Source organism: Theropithecus gelada, chromosome 5 (assembly GCF_003255815.1).
Source record: "Theropithecus gelada isolate Dixy chromosome 5, Tgel_1.0, whole genome shotgun sequence".
Lineage (NCBI taxonomy): Eukaryota > Metazoa > Chordata > Mammalia > Primates > Cercopithecidae > Theropithecus > Theropithecus gelada.
The window spans coordinates 40,651,601-40,670,197 of NC_037672.1; the positions used below are offsets into that span (position 1 = coordinate 40,651,601).

Consider the following 18,597-nt stretch of genomic DNA (forward strand, 5'->3'; position numbering starts at 1 on the left):
GATAGTCCATAATCCACATAAAGGAAAATAACCTGTGGATACCAGAAAACCATTTGTCCTGAAATGAGCAGTCCTATGACTGTTTTATTTTGAAAGAGGGGTTTTCTAATCAATTCCCTTTTGTAATAACTTTCAAAAGAGATTCAGATTATACATTTATTCCAAGTAGTTGGAAATCAGTGGCTATTCAGTTAATTTGGACAACTGTTTTTAAATTATAGGCAACATGATTGAAAAATACTCCAGATATCCCTGGCCAGAGATAAGGGTTATATAGTGTGTTTAAAATGCATACTTAAGATTTTCATTGTTTTTCTCCTTAGAATAAGATAGATCTGGGAAACTGTCAAGATGAAAAACAAGACAGAAGATGGCAGAAATCATTCCAGGGAGATGACAGTGACTTATTGCTGAAGACTAGGGAAAGTGATCGACTGGAGGAGAAGGGCAGGTATGAGCCCATTTCAGGCCGTCCGTGAAAATTTACAAAGCTGGACTCTACTCGTGCATGCCCAGGAAGGGTACTCTTTGCTGATCCAAATTATATTCAGCTTTGAAATGAATGTTCCAGTAATACATTACATATTGCTTGGACATATTTTGTAATAGGTCTAAAATCAGTGTCCTTATGCTCTTGAATATAAACAGCCTTCTCTTTTTTCTTTCTTTTTTTTTTTTTTTTCTTGAGATGGAGTCTCACTCTGTCTCAGGCTGGAGTGCCATGGTGCGATCTTGGCTCACTGCAATTGCCACCTCCCAGGTTCAAGTGAGTGTCCTGCCTCAGCCTCCCAAGTAGCTGGGACTATAGGCACGTGCCACCATAGCCAGCTAATTTTTGTATTTTTAGTAGACATGGGGTTTCGCCATGTTAGTCAGGCTGGTCTCAAACTCCTGACCTCAGGTGATCCACCTGCCTCCGCCTCCCAAAGTACTGGGATTACAGATGTGAGCCACCATGCCTGGCCTAAGTAGCCTTACTTTTAAAAAGGCAAACTCTTTTTTAAACAAAGGGGACAGTATCAGTCTTCAAAAGCTGATTCAAAGCCCCAAACCTAAGTATTACTCACTTGAAATGATGAATGTGTCTGGAGTGATAGAAATTGAAATGAGAACCTGGGGTCCCACCACTGTGGTTTCACTGTGGACCTGAACTTGGCCATTATTATCCCCTGAGCTGTAAGAAACCATGTTTATTCTGGTGATAATATAAAGGATAACCAACTAGTCAATTGATTATGGGTAGTCACCCCATCCATGCTCTACTGTGTTCCATGGGAGATCAGAAAAGGACAGCTAGAGACCCCTGGAGCACTCAAAACTAGCTCAGACTGGAGCAGACTCTGTTTGTGGCTGTGGGTTGTAATGGGTTTATTGATGCCACCCCACCCCATCCCTTAGCTAGAAGGGACCTACAGAAAGCCCAAGAAGCTGGCAGTGCTCTGCAACCAACATGTTGTTCATGAGAAAGATGTTTTCCTCTGGGCTCCGAGATACCAGATAGGTGTTGGCAAGAGTGCATGCATGTACACACACACCAGCATCCCAGAGGGATCTGAGGCATGAAAGGCTAAGTGTCATTTTCAAAGACTAGCCAACTTGAAAGTTTGGCTGGGAGCAGAGCTCTCCAGATGGGATTTTGCCCTGAGAATCCTCCTATGCTCATTAGCTAGAAGACTGGTTAAATCGTAAGCTGCAGGTGCTCAGGCCTATGTCCAGAAACTATAGGGCCCTTGGATGACTTTCCAGTTTACACTCTTGAAAGGGACTTTTATGCAATGAAAACCACTAGTCAGGAAGATCTGAATGATGCTGATAAGCTATTTACAAAATGTACAAAAAATGTAACTTTACAGAAAACCTTTTACCTTCATTTTTGCAATTTTTTGCATTTTTGCAATTTCTCCAGACAGATGTTTTACATGAATTTTAGCTAGTTCTCCAGGCTGTCCCTGTTTTCACCAGAAAAACTTTCCTTTTATCTCCTCCATCTGTTCATTCTTTGCACACAGAAGCCACTGAAAGGCCAGTGAGTGACCATGGTCTTCAAAGGTTTCATGTGGCTAAATGATTTTTACAGTAAGTCCTCTCTTGTGAACATCAGGTTAGCACTGGCATTCCTTGAAATTATTAGAATGAAGACCTTCGTGGACAGAGAAGGCATCAGAAATGATAGTTTGTTGAGCTTGTTAAATGGATGGATAATAGAAATTTGTAGTACTTTATCATTTTAAATCTATTTTAAAATAAAAAGAATAAATAAACAGTCCCATCTCTTTTTTTATATTATAATTGGTACTTCCATCCTTTAAGTTATAGGACCAAGAAGTTTCATTCAGTTACTTTTCTGTCTACTCTGAAGTATACCTCTTTATTTTAACAGCCTAACTCAAGGGGCCTTGGCTCATTCTGGAAACCCTGTATCAAAAGGAGTTCATGAAGACCATCAACTGGATACCGAGGCTGGGGCCCCACGCTGTGGGACGAATCCACAGCTTGCTCAGGGTAAGAATGGAGAAGACCAGTTTCATTCAATGTTTAAATTGTTGTTAGACCCTCACATTGTCCAGAAAGCTATGATCTCTGCTGGCTGCAGGCTTCTTTCTAAGGGCCCTGGACTTCTAGCTTATGCCCAATATATAGCAAATAAACTCCCACCACTGTGTGCTGGGGACTCAGTGAGACCTGAGACGGTGTTCGCACTTTAAAAAAAATGTAACTTTACAGAAAACCTTTGACCTTCATAAGTAGTGCATTCTGAGACTTCCTCAAATTCCTAATTCCACCATTGGACATAATCTCCCCATAAAATGCTTATGGAGGAGTGGAATCCCCAAAGCTGGGTGAGATGCGGGTGCTGGAATGTTGGGAAGGTCCCGTCAGCTCCCATTGCCACTTCACCCTCATTCCCACCTGTGTCTCCCACACTCCTGGCTCGCCACAACAAAATTTAAATGTATTCCTCACCAAAATGACCAAATTCTACATGCCGAGCGTCTTCAGTATCATTCCTAGATAACTGAAACTTCAAATGCTGAATGATATAAAGAGGAGGAGTGAGCTAAGAGGATGAAAGAGTTACCCTGGTAAATGTATTTATTGCCAAAGCAATAATGGTGGAATTAATGAATTTTGCCTTACACTCTTTAGCCTGTTGTCTACACAGATATTTACCTGGGTTGATTATAATACATAAGCATAGATTTGTGCATGTTCCCAAACAGAGATATCCCTGCAAGCTGAATACCATTCAGGTGCCCTGTGGATTTAAACCACATCGCAGTTGATGTGATCCATGAGTCAGAGAAAGCAATGGGTGTTCACTGTGTTTTAGAAATGATGTTCCAGATTATAATTGCGTCCACCCAGATTTGCTTTCTTTCATGCATAAGAAGTCAGTGTTTTAAAGTACTGTTTTATGACATCAGAAATCAGCGAGGGGAAAGGGCATGGTTCCTAACCTCCTTTGCTTCCAGAACTAAATCGTGATGCAGTGATTTAAGTGGCCTCTCTAACCACCATGTGCCCATGACCTGCATGAAATCGCTATGAAACCTCAACAGGCGTTAGCACTTTAAAGAAAGGTGACTTCCTGGGTAGTAAGGTGATTTTACTGTGCACTACATTTATGTTCTTTAATTGGCCTCAGATCCATCCCAGAATCAGCAGGTATCAAATCCAATGCACAGTTCAGAAGACGTGAAGCCAAAAACCCTCCCACTGGATAAAAGCATTAACCATCAGATCGAGTCTCCCAGTGAAAGGCGGAAGTGAGTAACCAGACACGATGGTTGTGGGATTCCCTTTTTGAAAAATTCATTAACTTAGAAGGGGGAAGAATGAAAAATGTGAGATGGCAAGATGACAGCCACATTTTTGTGCTTTCTCTCCATTAAATCTTATTGACAAGATAGTCAACATAACTGGAAGTTTGGGGCAGTCTTTCTGGCAAGTGAATATGTACTCTGAATTTATCGAGTTGTAATAGGCAAAGTTATATTTTTAGCCCACAAATTTAAACATTGGAAAGCAGGTGCAGGCCTGTTGTGTTTGTAATTGATTTGAGTTAAATCACCTCAAAGTCTGTGGACAAAGTTTCATTCAAGAAAAAAATGTTACTCTCCCATTATTATGCTCTCCCTTAAGGTAACTACCTGGGTCGTATTTTAATTTTGTAAGAAAATATTTTTGACAATAATAGTTTCTATCATGTTTGAACCATTTCATTATAGTAGGCACCCTGTTGAAGAGTTTACATATATTTATCTCCTCTTTATTAACTCACTGAACCCTTCCAATAACTTTATGAGATTGTTCCTGCCATTTTACAGACAATGAAATTGAGGCTCAGGGAAGTTAAATAACATGTCCAGATTATTTAACTGATTAAGTAGTAGAGGAATTCAAAATGAACCCTCAGTTTCACAGTAAGATCACATTTGAGCCAGAGATACCTTATAATCACAATGTTTAAAATGTTATAACATTCATAGTACTGTAACCAGTCATTCTACCTAGAGCCAGACCACCTCCATTCGGATTTTGGCTCGGTCACTTACCAACATTGGACCTTGAGCATATTACTTAATCTTCCTCTGCCTCATTTACAAAATGGGAATGACAATAGTCCCTACCTCACAGGGTTTTGTGCCTGGCTAATAGTAAGTGCAGGTGATGAAGATGATGATGATGATGATGATGATAACTTGTTTTGTAAGAGAAAAATATTTATTTATTGCCTTATATTTTCTTGTTACATTTTCCTTTACCCCAATGCAATATTTGAACCATTTCCTCTGTTTCTTTTATGTCTATCCAGTTTTATTTCTATTTGTCTATGTGACACTCGAATCAACAGAAGTTAAAATTGCCTGGAAGTAATCACTATTGTTATTGATTATTGCAGTGATGTTTAATCTTTTTTTAAGCATTGGTACTTATACTTTAGGGTGTCACATGAAAATGTGATATTTGAAGAAGACAAGCTTTCGCTGGCAAGGGAGGTTTGGGTGGGAAGCAGGGTCAGGGAGTTCTGCTGAAAGCGGAAGACAGGTGGACTCACACGCTGTTCGCTTCCGTGTTGGTATTTTTCTTTCCCTTGTTCTTTTCTGTGTTCTACCCCTTTCTTTACAAATGATATTCACTTTTAAAAGCAAGAGCCCAGAACTGATGGCTTAATCACAGGCAGGGCTCACGTACAACCGTTCTGGTAGCTTCTAGCTGGGAGCCATTCTGACTTGTTGATGCCTACGATATACCAGTTGTTACATGTTTTGAACATGACCCTTCATCACACATACCCATAATGAATTTGTTGATAAGGGAAGTCACTGAAAAGAGCTCCTTTAAGGTCTGCCCTTCATCTCTGGGCTCTCCTTGAAGATCTCCCCTGGATCCCTCCTCATCTTTCCCCTTCCACAGAATCCATCATTTTTATATCTAAGTAGCATGCCAAAGCAGTTTGGCAAGCAACTTAAAAAACAACCTGGCAATTTTAGCTAACGAAGAAATTAACTAAAAATAAAGATTATAAAAATATTCTGTCTTTTCTGTTCAGCAATGCCAGCATGCCAACCTGGTTTTGATTTTATGTAGTTAATGCATGTACAATTCTTGCTAGACATTATTAGTATTTTTGTTCATTTAAAAATAAAATACTGCCAGGAAACGCTGTGGTCTTTGATTTGGTTGTCAAGAAAGTTTCATTTTATTTTATTTTCCTAATCTAAAATGTCTTTTTTAAATGGAGTTTGGCTTCTCTTTACTTGTCATAATTTCTGACTCCTTTACCACATTACAGGAAAAGTCCCCGAGAGCACTTCCAGGCTGGGCCTTTCTCTCCCTGTTCTCCCACCCCTCCCGGTCAGTCACCAAACAGGTACAAGAGGTCAGCAGGCCTTTCTGAGGCTGCTTTGTTGTGACTAGAGCTTGCCAAGCATCATTTCAACTGAATTAGTGCTTGCCAAATGATTTTGAGGGATGCGTCCATCCACATCTCTTCCTACACACACACACAGGCAAGAGGAAAGAGAACATTGTTCATCTGCCTGCAGATTTATCAGCTGCAATAGAAAAAGTCAGGCCTGTGACACTGGTGCCGCTATGGCCACAGGGCTTTAATTACATTGTGTGGAACCTCCAATTTAATAATAAAATCCACCAGACAATTGCTGGGCTCCAAAGCTGGCGCCTTTCCCTCCAAGAGGCCTCAGCCCTTCTAGGCAGGATCCGCTCATGGCTCTTACAGAGAACCAGGCGGAGGCTGACAAACGAAACTTCATCCTTCTAACCTACTCCAGCTCTCTAATGATGACTTCTGGACATTAACGGGGCCCCATGATATTTTTAAAAGCTGCCTGAATTCCCGTTCCCTGGAGAGACAAATTACTGAGTACTCAGAGATTTTCTTTGATGTAGAAATTTCATTTAACTATTGGATAAAAGGGAAATACTAATAAATAGCATTTGGTTAGGGGAACTCTTCCTCTTTTCTACTGTCTTCCTTTCTGTTTCTCCTGTCCCTCTGTATCCTGCTGGTTTTCAAATGATATTGCATATTTTTAAATTCCTTGTGTGATTCCAAGAGTGTCTCAGACATCTGGCATCATTGCAATACGATCTTAGTTGTACAAAAGCTGCCTTTCAGAGGACAGCTGTCTAGTTTCAGATGGGTTGCTGATGGTGTCCTCTGACCTGGTTTTGCTCTGCTGGTTTGGTTCCAGTCCATTGCTGGGCACTGTACTGGATGCTGCAGAGGTACAGAGAGGAGGTAGATTCAGTCCTGCCCTCAAGAGGCTTACAGTTTAGAGAGAAGGCAAGTGCCTTCATTCACAGAGTGTTTGCACTGGAAGAAGTCATAGAGATAATCTGGTCCAATCCTTTCCTATTAAAAGGTTGGTGACAGAGCAGACATTAAATCTCACCTCTCTGGGCCCTCTGCCTAGTCTGCTGTATCACAGGTGATTATTTTCAAACAAAAATGTTGTTTTCTTAGTAAATAAAAAGAAATGCTGTAGTGGACCAGTGAATCACTTACAGGAAATTTAAAAGCAACATTGAAACCTCAGCAAAGTGAAACTCAGTTATCTTTTAGGACTTATAAAAAAGTATGATAAATATATTGAATCATTCTGAGGCATTTGAATAGACTACAGCCCAAACTTCTTGAAACAAATAGCCTAATAACTTAAACACACGCACCAGATTCAGTACCACAGTGGAGACCTAGTATATTTAGTCTGGCAGTTGTTTGCCATTTATATCTAATGTTGAATCTCCAATTCATCATCAGTTCTGTCATTCTCATTTTATTCATGATATAGGCATCTTAAAAATCCATGTTTTCATTTTTGCATGAGGTTACATGTCTGTGTGTTTGACCAGGTATTCTAAACTGAAGTTTTATTGTGACGCATATTTTTAAACCTAGGTCTATAAGTGGAAAGAAGCTATGCTCTTCCTGTGGGCTTCCTTTGGGTAAAGGAGCTGCGATGATCATCGAGACCCTCAATCTCTATTTTCACATCCAGTGTTTCAGGGTACGTACTTACTGCTTTTCTCTCCAGACACAATTTCGTGATGTCTTTTGGCATCGTTCTGTGCTGAGAAATGCCTCTTAGAAATTCTGGAGGGCTTTGTGTGCGAGGTCTCCCTGTCTGGGTTGTATAGACGTGTGGTTGGATTCCATCCTTCAGAAGGAAGGTCTCCTATCACGAATCCCTCTGGGATGTCAGATTAGAAGAAGCAAAAAGGTTTGTGCAGTTTGTCCTTACAAAACAGTTTTTGTTGCTAAAGAACATATACTTCAGCGAGAGGCTGAGAATGGGACGCTGGGGAGGATGATGCTCTTCCAAATCTTTTAGGGCCATGTGGATTTATTTGGAATGTAATGTCTATGCTGTTTCTTAAACTCTTATGACTTAATGTGAAACAGTTTTAGTCTTTGACCTAGTGGAAAATTGTCTGTCAATTCAGTGGCTAGTTAGAAAATTGTAGGTCTCAGAATGAATGTGTCTGTAATCTTAGATTAAATATCACTCCTTCAAAAAAGCTGCCCTGCCCACCCAGATTAAGTTGCCTTTGTTACAGGTCCTTATAGAACCTTTCTTGGTCCTTATTACTGATTATCGAATTATTTAAATATTATCTCCTCTAATAAACTGAAACTCCGTAAGGGCAGGGACCATATCTGTCTTGCTTACCACTCTTTCCTCTCTACCTAGCAGAGTAGGTGTCAATAAATATTTTTAGGTGAATGAATTAGTAAATAAATGGAAAATGAGGCCTAGATTCTAGTCCCAGATCTCTTGGTAATAAGTAGATGAGTTAACCAGTTATACCTGATTTATTATGAAATTTATAAGCTGGACTGTATCAGCATATCCTGTCTTTATTTTCCACTCATGGACACATTTCAAAATAATATGTAATTTTTGAAGGCAAACCCTCTGTCTCTGAGGAGGAGTCATTTCTTGGTCTGCATAATGCTGACATACTTTCTTTTCCCTTCTTGAATTTTCTCTTATTTCTTGTTGGTAGTTTCCTTGGCTATGAAGTAAAGTTGCCTGGGTTTAAAATAACTCCCACTTTGCTGATAAGCTAAGAGAAAGTCAGTGAAGTTGTCCCCAAATTATTAATTTAATAATACCAGTAATCACTTGAAAGCAAGATTTATCATAGGCAAAACACAACATAGATACTTATTTTAGATTTCATTTATCAAAAGTATTAGAATGAGACCACAGTTTCCTAAGTTTTATTTTATTTCTATAGAGAACCATTCCACAAAGGACAAGCAAAAATATTCTCATTGTAAAGATGAAGCTAGATAATGTATGTCCTAAATTGTCTAGGGATGTTTTGAGGCTCAAGGAATATGCTTTTTAAGATTTGTAGTTATGCCAAGAAATATGTTTCAACACTGCATTCTATTCTCAGAAACTTTATCAGGGCTAGAAATGAGCAAGGTGGTAAGGGCTCTTTGCAGATTCTCAAGGGTCAAGAAACTTGCCTTCGTAACTCTCAAGGCCTTTATTCACTCTAATCATTCACTTCCTGGAGCTGGCCTGACACTTTAAGGTACATCCCCTCTTGGATGTATTCCCCACTCTTGCAACGTAGAGGCAGCTTATAACATGATTTGGATGAAGCCTCACTCTGTCCCAGCTCACCTTAGAGCATGAATTAGGGGCTAGATCCTGGTCCTCCTGCAAGAGGTTGGCACCCAGACAAACTTCCACTGCCCTTTGTACCCTTCTGGTACAAACTCCAAGTATATCCTACAGTCTCCTTCTGTACTCAGCCTGTGTTGGTGGAAATTCCCAGTGGGTTTGTTGCTCTGAATATCATTGCCTTTAATGTGGAAATATAAAATGGAACAGTTGGCTGGGCACGGTGGCTCACGCCTGTAATCCCAGCACTTTGGGAGGCCGAGGCAGGCAGATCACCTGAGGTCAGAAGTTTGAGGCCAGCCTGGCCAACATGGTGAAACCCCGTCTCTACTAAAAATACAGAAAAATTACCCAGGCGTGGTGGCACACACCTGTAATCCCATCTACATAGGAGGCTGAGGCAGAAGAATTGCTTGAGCCCAGGAGGTGGAGGTTGTGGTGAGCTGAGATCATGCCACTGCACTCCAGCCTGGCTGACAGAGCGAGACACTGTCTTAAAAAATAAATAAATAAATAAAATTTAAAAATGGAACAGCTACTTCCTAGAAATTTTGATCTGGTAGAACTTAGCAACAATGCTGGCAAGCCTTTAAAGATTATTGATGGACACGTTTCAATTGATAACTCGTGGACCATGTGTTTATTTAAAGCCGCTAGGGTTTAATGCATTTGAAATGGTTCTTCCATTTTGATTGAGAAATGGTATATGATAGAGGTTAAGAGGCTAGGCTTTAGAGTCAACCTGCTACCACTTATCAGCTTCACAACCTTGGGACAAGTCAACGAACATCTCTGAACCAGTGTCCTTCTCTGTAAAATGCAAGGAATTAAGGTAAAATGCTAACCGTATATTTGCTTTTGCTGTAAGTTGACACTGGTGCAGCATCTTACACATAATAGATGCTCCACAAATGTGGTGATTGTAGTAGGGATTGTTGTGCTATTCACATAAACAGTAACTAAACATTATAAAGAAACAATTCCTTATGCATCTTATGATGTCTGTTCTTTTTACCCTATAGTGTGGAATTTGTAAAGGCCAGCTTGGAGATGCAGTGAGTGGGACTGATGTTAGGATTCGAAATGGTCTTCTGAACTGTAATGATTGCTACATGCGATCCAGAAGTAAGTACTGGGGAGAATGCCTCATGATGACCGAGTGTAATCATATGTCTTCCTTAGGACCCAATTTAGAAATTCAAATATTTTTCCCCAGCCATTGGCACTCTAATCTGAGAGAAAGGTTTTTTAACATCTAGGTTTAAAAAAAAAAAAAAGATAGTGAAATAACCATTTATTTACCACTCGTTTCTTCCTGGAAGTTTACTGCTACAATGTGGACCGATTCTTTTTATCCTGAAGTGCATCAGCACACTAGCAGGTCGAAACATTGCCTGAGCTCACTACAGAGATTTTGGTGCGATAGAAAGGAGATGTAAGGTCTGTCAAACGCTGCTTACTTGTTCAGGCATGTCTTTAGACAACTGGCACCGTTTGGGGATGGTTAAATATGGAGAGTGGCTCTCCACCGTTTATCAGATCGAGCACCAACTCATCAATGTGTGCACGCCCTACATTCAGGAGTTTCATTACGTCATATGTGTTCCCAACTGAATGGAAAGTTCCTTGAGAGGCAACAATGATGGGTGGTTCTACTTCTCTGTGGATTCTTCCCCACCTCCTATCTCTACAATACCTTAGTAACAATATGCGCTTAACAAATTATTTGCCGCCTTAGTAAGTGAGAAGCCTGCTTTCCCATCTTGCATCCGGGCCTCCTACTGTGGAAGGTTCATGTTAGTTTGCAGGGCAGCAGGGGGTGCTGTTGCCTAGCCGCTGTTTAGAAAATCTGAAAATGGCCAGTGGCTTGCCTCGGAATGTTTCCTCATTCTCCATCATGAGTACAGTCCTTCTGGTGAGTCACCTAGACAGCAGAAGACCTTTTAGTGCAGATTCATCAGTCAGAAACTCTTTTAAAAAATTGGAGTGAAGATAGGGAGTGTGAAACTCAAGAATTTGACTATTTCTCAAAGTGAAGTCACGTTTTTACTGCCTTTTTACATGGATCTCAAATCTCTGCATGACTGAAAACTTTAAGAAGAAAAATTGAAAGTAATTTGTTTTATAGCTATAGATTTAGTAAATTCAGTTAAATGTATGCCTATTAATAAAATGATGGGAATTAAAAATTTAATCAAACCCAGGTAGTTTAGATCTATAATAAATACTTGACTTGAGATCAAAACAGTTCCAACTTAGAGCCGCTACTATCAAACTGGACTATTTATATCATGCATGATATTAATTTTTATACCATATATATTAAAATACATAAATAGTATACCATATATCATAAATATATACACACAAATGAACACATATAATACATGTATAATAGGTAATAATTATACGTATATTACTTAAACTGGACTTTTGCTTTTATATGCTAACAAGGAAAACTAAACTCTTTTCTCCCAGATTTCAATGTAATTTTTCCTATGGTCTTCTATAGATTATTCTTTTTCTCTACCTCAGTGAACCTCAGTGAACCAGCTGAATATAATTTATGGAACCAGAAGAGGGCACTGTTAGGTTGAAGGACTGCTCAGAAAGATTTGAAAAGTGCTGTAGATCTGAGTTTGTTTCATAATTTCAAGTGCTTGAAGGATGCCAACAGAACAAACGTGAACCCCCCTCTGGGTGACAGTGACCTCTTTTCATCTAGATATTTTTAAATTGAGAGGTTGGGTGATTCATTATCATTTCTTTTGGAAATTAGCTTTTTAATTCAAGACCAGGAATTTTTCTCTTAAGTATGCAAATATAAAGGGCATTAACTGCTTTCAATTTCAAAACCATGGAGTTCCTGTAATGAGCTGAAAAATAAGAAAGTGATTTGGAGGTAGGCCACAAAAATGATTTTTTCTTTATTTTATATTTTAAATTTAGTGTTTTACCAGGATTTACTAGAGAAAACAAGGCCCATTGTTTTCTCTGCCTAGATACTTCTATAGACATTCAATGAATAAATAAAAGTTATAGATGATATAAGGTTAGAAAAATTGAACTGTTCAGAAAGACACCAAATTAAAAGTGCAACTCTCCATTGTAATCACTTTCCAATCATTTCTTGGGGTGGGGCAGAATATATGTTTGTACATGTGTATGCAAACACACTTGCACACATGTACACACAGAGATACATATAAGTATGATGTATCTACCTGGATTTGTGTTGGTTTTTATTTCACAAAGGTGATGATCATATAGTCATGGTGTTCTGTACTTTGTTTCTGTTGCTGTCATTTTGAACTTAATGATACATCTTGGCAGTTTTTCCAGATAACATGCTGTATCTCCTTTTTCTTTTTAATGACTTTTAAATAGCTGCATGCAATCCCATTGTGTGGACTTATAGTTTAAAACTAATTCTCTATGAATGGACACTTTGGTGGTTTCCCATTTTTTAATATTATTTTTAAGTGAACATCCTTGTGCATATATCTTGATGAATATTTCAAAGCATCTCCATAGGATAGATTCTGAGCAGTAGCACAGCTGGCTTAAAAGGCATGTGCTTTTTAAATTTTCAGACATCTTGCCTAATTATCATTCAGAAAAGTGCACTCTCCCTGCAAAATGTATGAGAGACCCCCCTTTTTTTCCTCTAAGACTGTATCAGCTCTGGATATCGTCAAACATTAAAAATTTCCACTCTGCTTGGTGGAGGAAAAACACCGTATTGCTTTGATCTGTATTTCCGTAATTATGAGTTTGAACATCTTTTCATATGTTTATTTACTATTTACATTTCCTTTTCTGTAAAGTGCTTCCCTATCCTTTACCGGTTCTTCTATTTGGCACCTGATTTGTATGAGTTCTTTGCAAATTAAAGAAATTTGCCCTTTGTTATATTTGCCGCATATGCGGTTAGTAGTTTTCCCACTTTGTGATTTATTTTCATACAAAAGATTTTCATTTTATGTAATTAAATATATATATTTAATACATATAAAATAAATATATGTTTCTTTTTTGGATTATAGGTTTCTTAGGATAACTCTCATTATTTAAAGTGTATAAATAAATTTAGCTGAGATTTCTTCTAGAATATTTTTTTTCTTCTTCACATGTAAATATGTCATAATCAGGATTGTATTTGGGGGTAAAAAATGAGGTTGATATCTGGCCTGATTTTTTTTCCAATTAGCCAATTGTATGAATATCACTGAATGAATAATCCCTCTTTTTCTCACTAATTTGAAATGCCAGCTTTCTCATAAACTAAGTTCCCATATATATTTAGGTCTATTTCTGGATATTTTATTATGTTTTATTAACCTATTTATTCTCCATTACTGAATGTTTTTAATTATTGTAGCTTCATAATATGTTTTAATATTGGGTAACAATGGTCACTTTCTTTCCAATTATTTTTTCCAAAATTTTCCTAACTGTTCTCCCATGTTCATTTTTCCAGATAACATTAGTATCTTTAGGCTAATTTCAATTAAGTTAACACGTGACAGAGAGAATGACCAGCACATCTGAGAATACTGTTTATTTCTCTGCTGATGTCCTAATAAATAAATATACTTTAGGAATGAATAGGTAGAGGGGATTATAATTCAGTTGAGAAGTATAAATATGCTTGAATTGGTCAAATATATCCAAGATGCAATAAAAGAGTCAGAATGGGAAAAAAATGGCTAAAAACCATTTTTCTTTCCTTTTTAAAATTTGATTTAAATTGAGAAGAGTGGAGATGGATAGATGTGAGGGGTGGTTTACATCATAGGCATTCTGAGTGAAACAAAATAATTTCATTTTGTGGAATAATAAAACCTGAATATATAATCCTATTTCTCCAAGTAACTAGTCACATTTAAATGAAATTTTTCTCTTGAAGGGAAAAATAGCATGCCAGCATATTAAAATGCAATTCCTAAAAGCAATGTAAACAGTTTTTAAGTTCATATGTAAATGGGAATGGAAGTGCAAAACAAATGACCTGTCATGCATCCAGCCGTCACATGTTTAACTTGTGCCATTTGTGCTTGGGTGTTGGGTGACTGTGTCTTTGTACATGGTGTTCTGTTCCATCATTCACTCTCGCAAAAGCATTTAATGCAAACTCCCTGGGGTCTTTTCAGATGTTGCAATTGCCTCATCACAACAGTAGTGCCTAAAAAGGAGAAATCCTGTGAAGGTTTCAGCAGAAAATACAGAACCCAAACGATCCTTTCTAGATAGGATTGCCAGATAAAATATAAGATACCTAGTGGAATTTTTTTTATCCAAGTTAAAGTTGGATTTCACATAAACAATACATTTTTTTAAGTATGTGTATGTCCCAAATATTGCATGCTCTGGATTTAGCATAAGTATGTCCCAAATATCAGATAGGATATGCTTATACTGAAAAGTTCTGTGTTGCTTATCTGAAATTATATTGTACTGGGTGTTGTGTATTTATACTTGCTGAATCTAGCAATCTTATTTCTAGATCATATGTCAAATTCCTCATATTACAATGTACTTATTCTTAGAGAAATCAAAACCTAAGGAAACTGAGAAAAAAGAGATTATTTTCTTGCTTATTTGCCCCAGATGACAAGGTAGAAAACTTGATGGAGATGCTTCGGTTTAGGGGCAATCCAGAGCATTTGATCAAACTTCACGGTGCATGTGAATCACCTGTGCACGGCATTAAATGGGTCTGGCATGCGGCTCAAGAGCCTGGATTTCAAACAGACTCCAGGTGATGCCAATACTACTTGTCCTGGGGCCACACTTCAAGTAGCAGGATGGGAGAAGTTTCCAGTCCCCAGCAAGAGGAGACTGTGGTAAAGGCAGTTGCTCATTAGGGAGGTTTTAAAATGTCTGAAGCGAGAAATGTTGCCTGACCACCCTTGTTTGTGTTGTTGTTTGTTTTAATCACAGGTGCTGGGCAGCCTACAACATTGTGACATGGTTTTCAAGCTTCCGGATCACTCACCATTTCTTTATTGAGGGTGTCCCCTGGCAACTGCTTAATGAAATCCCAAGTTCAGGGGCTTCTCAGCATTTACCTAATTTCTGAAAGGCTCTTCTGAAAGGTGGTATCTGTTCTTTTGTAGCACAGTGTTTGTGTTTTTCCTGTTTATTGTTTGGGTTTTTTTTTTTTGTTTTTTTGTTTTGTTTTTTTTTTTTTGCATTTGCACAGTATACACAAAAGAATATGGGGTTGTAATGATCCTGAATAGCTCAAAAAAGGTTTTAGCATGGTCAAACAGGCTTATGGTTTAAACTGTATTATTCTCTTCTTTGGGAATTAGCTAAATGATGCAATAAACCTGTTTTGTTTTAGAATTTCTAGGAATTAAACACTTTATGTTTACAAATTGAGTTGCAGAAAGTGCAAGACATGCCAATTTGAGACACACAGTCTTCTAAGACTGGAGGATAAATTTAATGCATTTCAGAAACTAAACATCACAGCAAGCTCTATCTCTGAGCTATAATTTGTTTTTAATACAAAGACACTAGTTTGATAATATATACTGTAATCCTGAAACATTTGTGTTACTTACCTTTGGAGGTAGAAATTATACCAATAAATTATTGCACCGTTAGTATTAGATTTTGTGTACCTTGGAAGTTATGTCATTAATATAGGCTGGTTCATCAAATAAAGCAAAACCTTGCAATATCAGCTAGATTTACACTCTGGGACATTGCCCGAAGGTAGGAAGAAAGCAGAGGGAAATATTTCAGTCATCATTTCCAAAGTCATTATCAAAATCTGTGAGGAAGTTTAATCTTCCAAAGAGTCAATGTCAGACATCAGGCCTCTGTTGCCTGCTTCTCTCGAGACACTAGATTAGGAGTCTTCAATAAGAGACTTAACATGAGGCATATGGAAGATGAGGCACCGAGATAAGTTCATCATTAGGTGTGAGCACTGCTCACCCTTGCTGGCAAGTTCTCCTTAAGGGCCTGAAGCACAGGTGTCCAAAGAAAAGCATTAAGTCCATCTTAATAGAATCCACGTAGTGTATGATGTGGTCAGCCCCTGGTCTGTGATCAGCAAGAACCTACAGCACAGATTATGCCCTGCCCACTTCAATGAATACCGACTCTCCTCCACTCTCCATCGCTTTTTTTACTATCAAGAACTCCGGACCTTGCCTGTGGAGAAGTTTAGAGAGGAACTCTTGTGGAGAGCTGGTTTATTTTCTGCCCTGTGCGATGAGTTTCAGCTGGCCAAGAAAGGAGTCAAGTTATTAAAAAGCATCACAATGTAGATCTCCAGGCTGGGTTTTTTGTTTTTTGTGTTTAAGACTGGGGAAAGGGGGACTATTTATTCTGCCTTAAATCAATGGCAAATAAGTCAAGATGACATTTTGTGAATGTAGACTGTGGATACACTCCTAGTAGATTGATGTAGTCATAAAAGGGGGTCAAGTAGATGTTTTTCTGTTATGTAAGCAATAATTTTTCCGTGTCTTATTGAGTATGGCTAGCGATTATTTATTACATGCTAGATGGGTTCCTTGCATGTGGGTTCCATATAGGTGCAGAAATTTCCTCAGCCACTGGAGGGATTTCGACCATATTTGTCATTTGGATGAGCTGTTATTAGATTGAAATCTACACATCATTTCATTAAAAATTGTGCCTTAGAAAATGCAAAGCTGTTGCACATAGTGACAAATTATGGATGCAGTACATTGAAGAAAGATGAAGTCACTTCCAGGTTTCCAAGACTTCTCATGGAGGTGTTTGCTGTTTTACAGGAAAAAATAAAAATAAAAAAAGAGAAAAAAGGAAAAAATTAAAAAGAAAAATTGTTTTGAAAATGTACAGATCAAGTCCAATATTTTGATTATTCACTGCATGTTTTATTAAATATTTTGATAATGTGGATGTTTACACTTTGCATGATATTAGAGTACCACCAGTAATGCACAAACATGTACAATATGGTCATAATGGATTTTTATAGAATACTTTTTACATGTGCAGCTCCATCCGTTATGTAAGGATTACATGAATATTGCACATTCTCTTCTAGTTTCACAAACCCATTTATACATATTTCTTAGTGAGGCTCATTGTACATGTATTGAAGCTAGAATCGAGTCAAGAAAAATAAAGCCCCATTCTCCAACTGCAAAATGTGCTTTCCCATAATGAACACTAGTCACCAGCACAGAATCATCTCCAACATTTACTAAATTCTAATTGCCAACTGTTTCTATTTCTATTTGATTTAGATTTCATTTGGAGTCTGTTACATGGCAGCTTAGGCAGACTAGATCTTGTTTTTTCCAATGCATCGTAATGAGCATGATCTATTTCTTTTCAAATAATCTTTGAGATCCCAGGAAAAAAAAATGCTCTGCTCCATTGAGCTATAATGTAAATGTGTTTGTTTAAAAAACAGATGAGGCAAGTGAGTGATTTATTGTTCCTGAAGAAGTATGTCTGATTTTTTTTCTCATACTCCAAAAGCTAGTCCCTACTCTTTAATAAAAATCATGGGTAACTTTTTGTTTTTCACTAGCGAACTTCCATGATATTTCCTTTCTATGTAGTGTGATTAATGCAATACATATTATAGTTATCTATACACAGTGTAAGATTTAACAAACTGAAATGATCCACCTCATATGTGAGTCCGTCCAAAAGATGTTACTGCTCTGGGTGGGCCAATGTTCTATATCGGTTATACTAACTTTCATTTAAAATATTTATTCTAAAATGCCTCTGAGAAACAGTAAAAAATAAAAACAACAAGTTGTCTAAAATGCAACAGCTTTTATAGTAAATGTACATTTATAAATAAAATACTCAAATCAACTCTGTATTCCATTAATTATTTTTGGAGGGGTGGCAGTTAGTTTTCTTACATGGGAAAGAGAGACTCAAGCTTTCTCTTGTAGCATTTGGTCCAGGGTTACATAGACAGATGATGGCAATGCTGCATGTTTGCATATACCTATTGATGCGTAGTTGAGGTCAGCTATTGAAGGCAAACCAAACTCACTGGCTGGTTTAGGGGTCACTGAGGAATTGCCTTCTATGGAAGGGTTTAAGCTCCTGGAGATGAGACACACAATAACCAGCAGAGACCATGCAAATGCCAGTGAATTTGTCTGAAACAACCAAATAATGGTCAGCGTGCAGCACTGGCTAGACAAAAACAAGGCAAACTTCTTTTTTTCTTTTTTTCTTTTTTTTTTTTTTGAGACAGGGTCTCACTCTGTTGCCCAGAATGGAGTACAGTGGCGCAATCTCAGCTCACTGCAGCCTCGACCTCCCAGGCTCAGGTGATTCTCCCACTTCAGCTTCCCAAGTAGCTGGGATTACAGGCATGTGCCACCACACCCAGCTAGTTTTTTGTATTTTCAGTAGAGACAGGGTTTCTCCATGTTGCCCATGTTGG

General features: G+C 38.1%; 1 protein-coding gene across 21 annotated transcripts in view; it reads left to right on the forward strand.

The window, feature by feature from the left end:
• LIMCH1 (LIM and calponin homology domains 1) overlaps nucleotides 1–18,011 on the forward strand; it is a 349,028-nt gene extending 331,017 nt beyond the window's left edge. For 11 of the 21 annotated variants that reach the window (XM_025385019.1, XM_025385009.1, XM_025385010.1 and 8 more), the window contains 6 exons: nucleotides 324–451; nucleotides 2,381–2,502; nucleotides 3,647–3,767; nucleotides 7,427–7,535; nucleotides 10,190–10,292; nucleotides 15,111–18,011. In XM_025385019.1, the coding sequence (XP_025240804.1) occupies nucleotides 324–451; nucleotides 2,381–2,502; nucleotides 3,647–3,767; nucleotides 7,427–7,535; nucleotides 10,190–10,292; nucleotides 15,111–15,136 (609 nt within the window). In that variant the 3' untranslated portion in view covers nucleotides 15,137–18,011. Of the gene's footprint in view, nucleotides 1–323; nucleotides 452–2,380; nucleotides 2,503–3,646; nucleotides 3,768–5,797; nucleotides 5,885–7,426; nucleotides 7,536–10,189; nucleotides 10,293–15,110 lie in introns of all 21 variants that reach the window. The other 10 variants (XM_025385005.1, XM_025385006.1, XM_025385011.1 and 7 more) reach the window with 2 other exon arrangements.
• The last annotated feature ends 586 nt before the right edge of the window (nucleotides 18,012–18,597 follow it).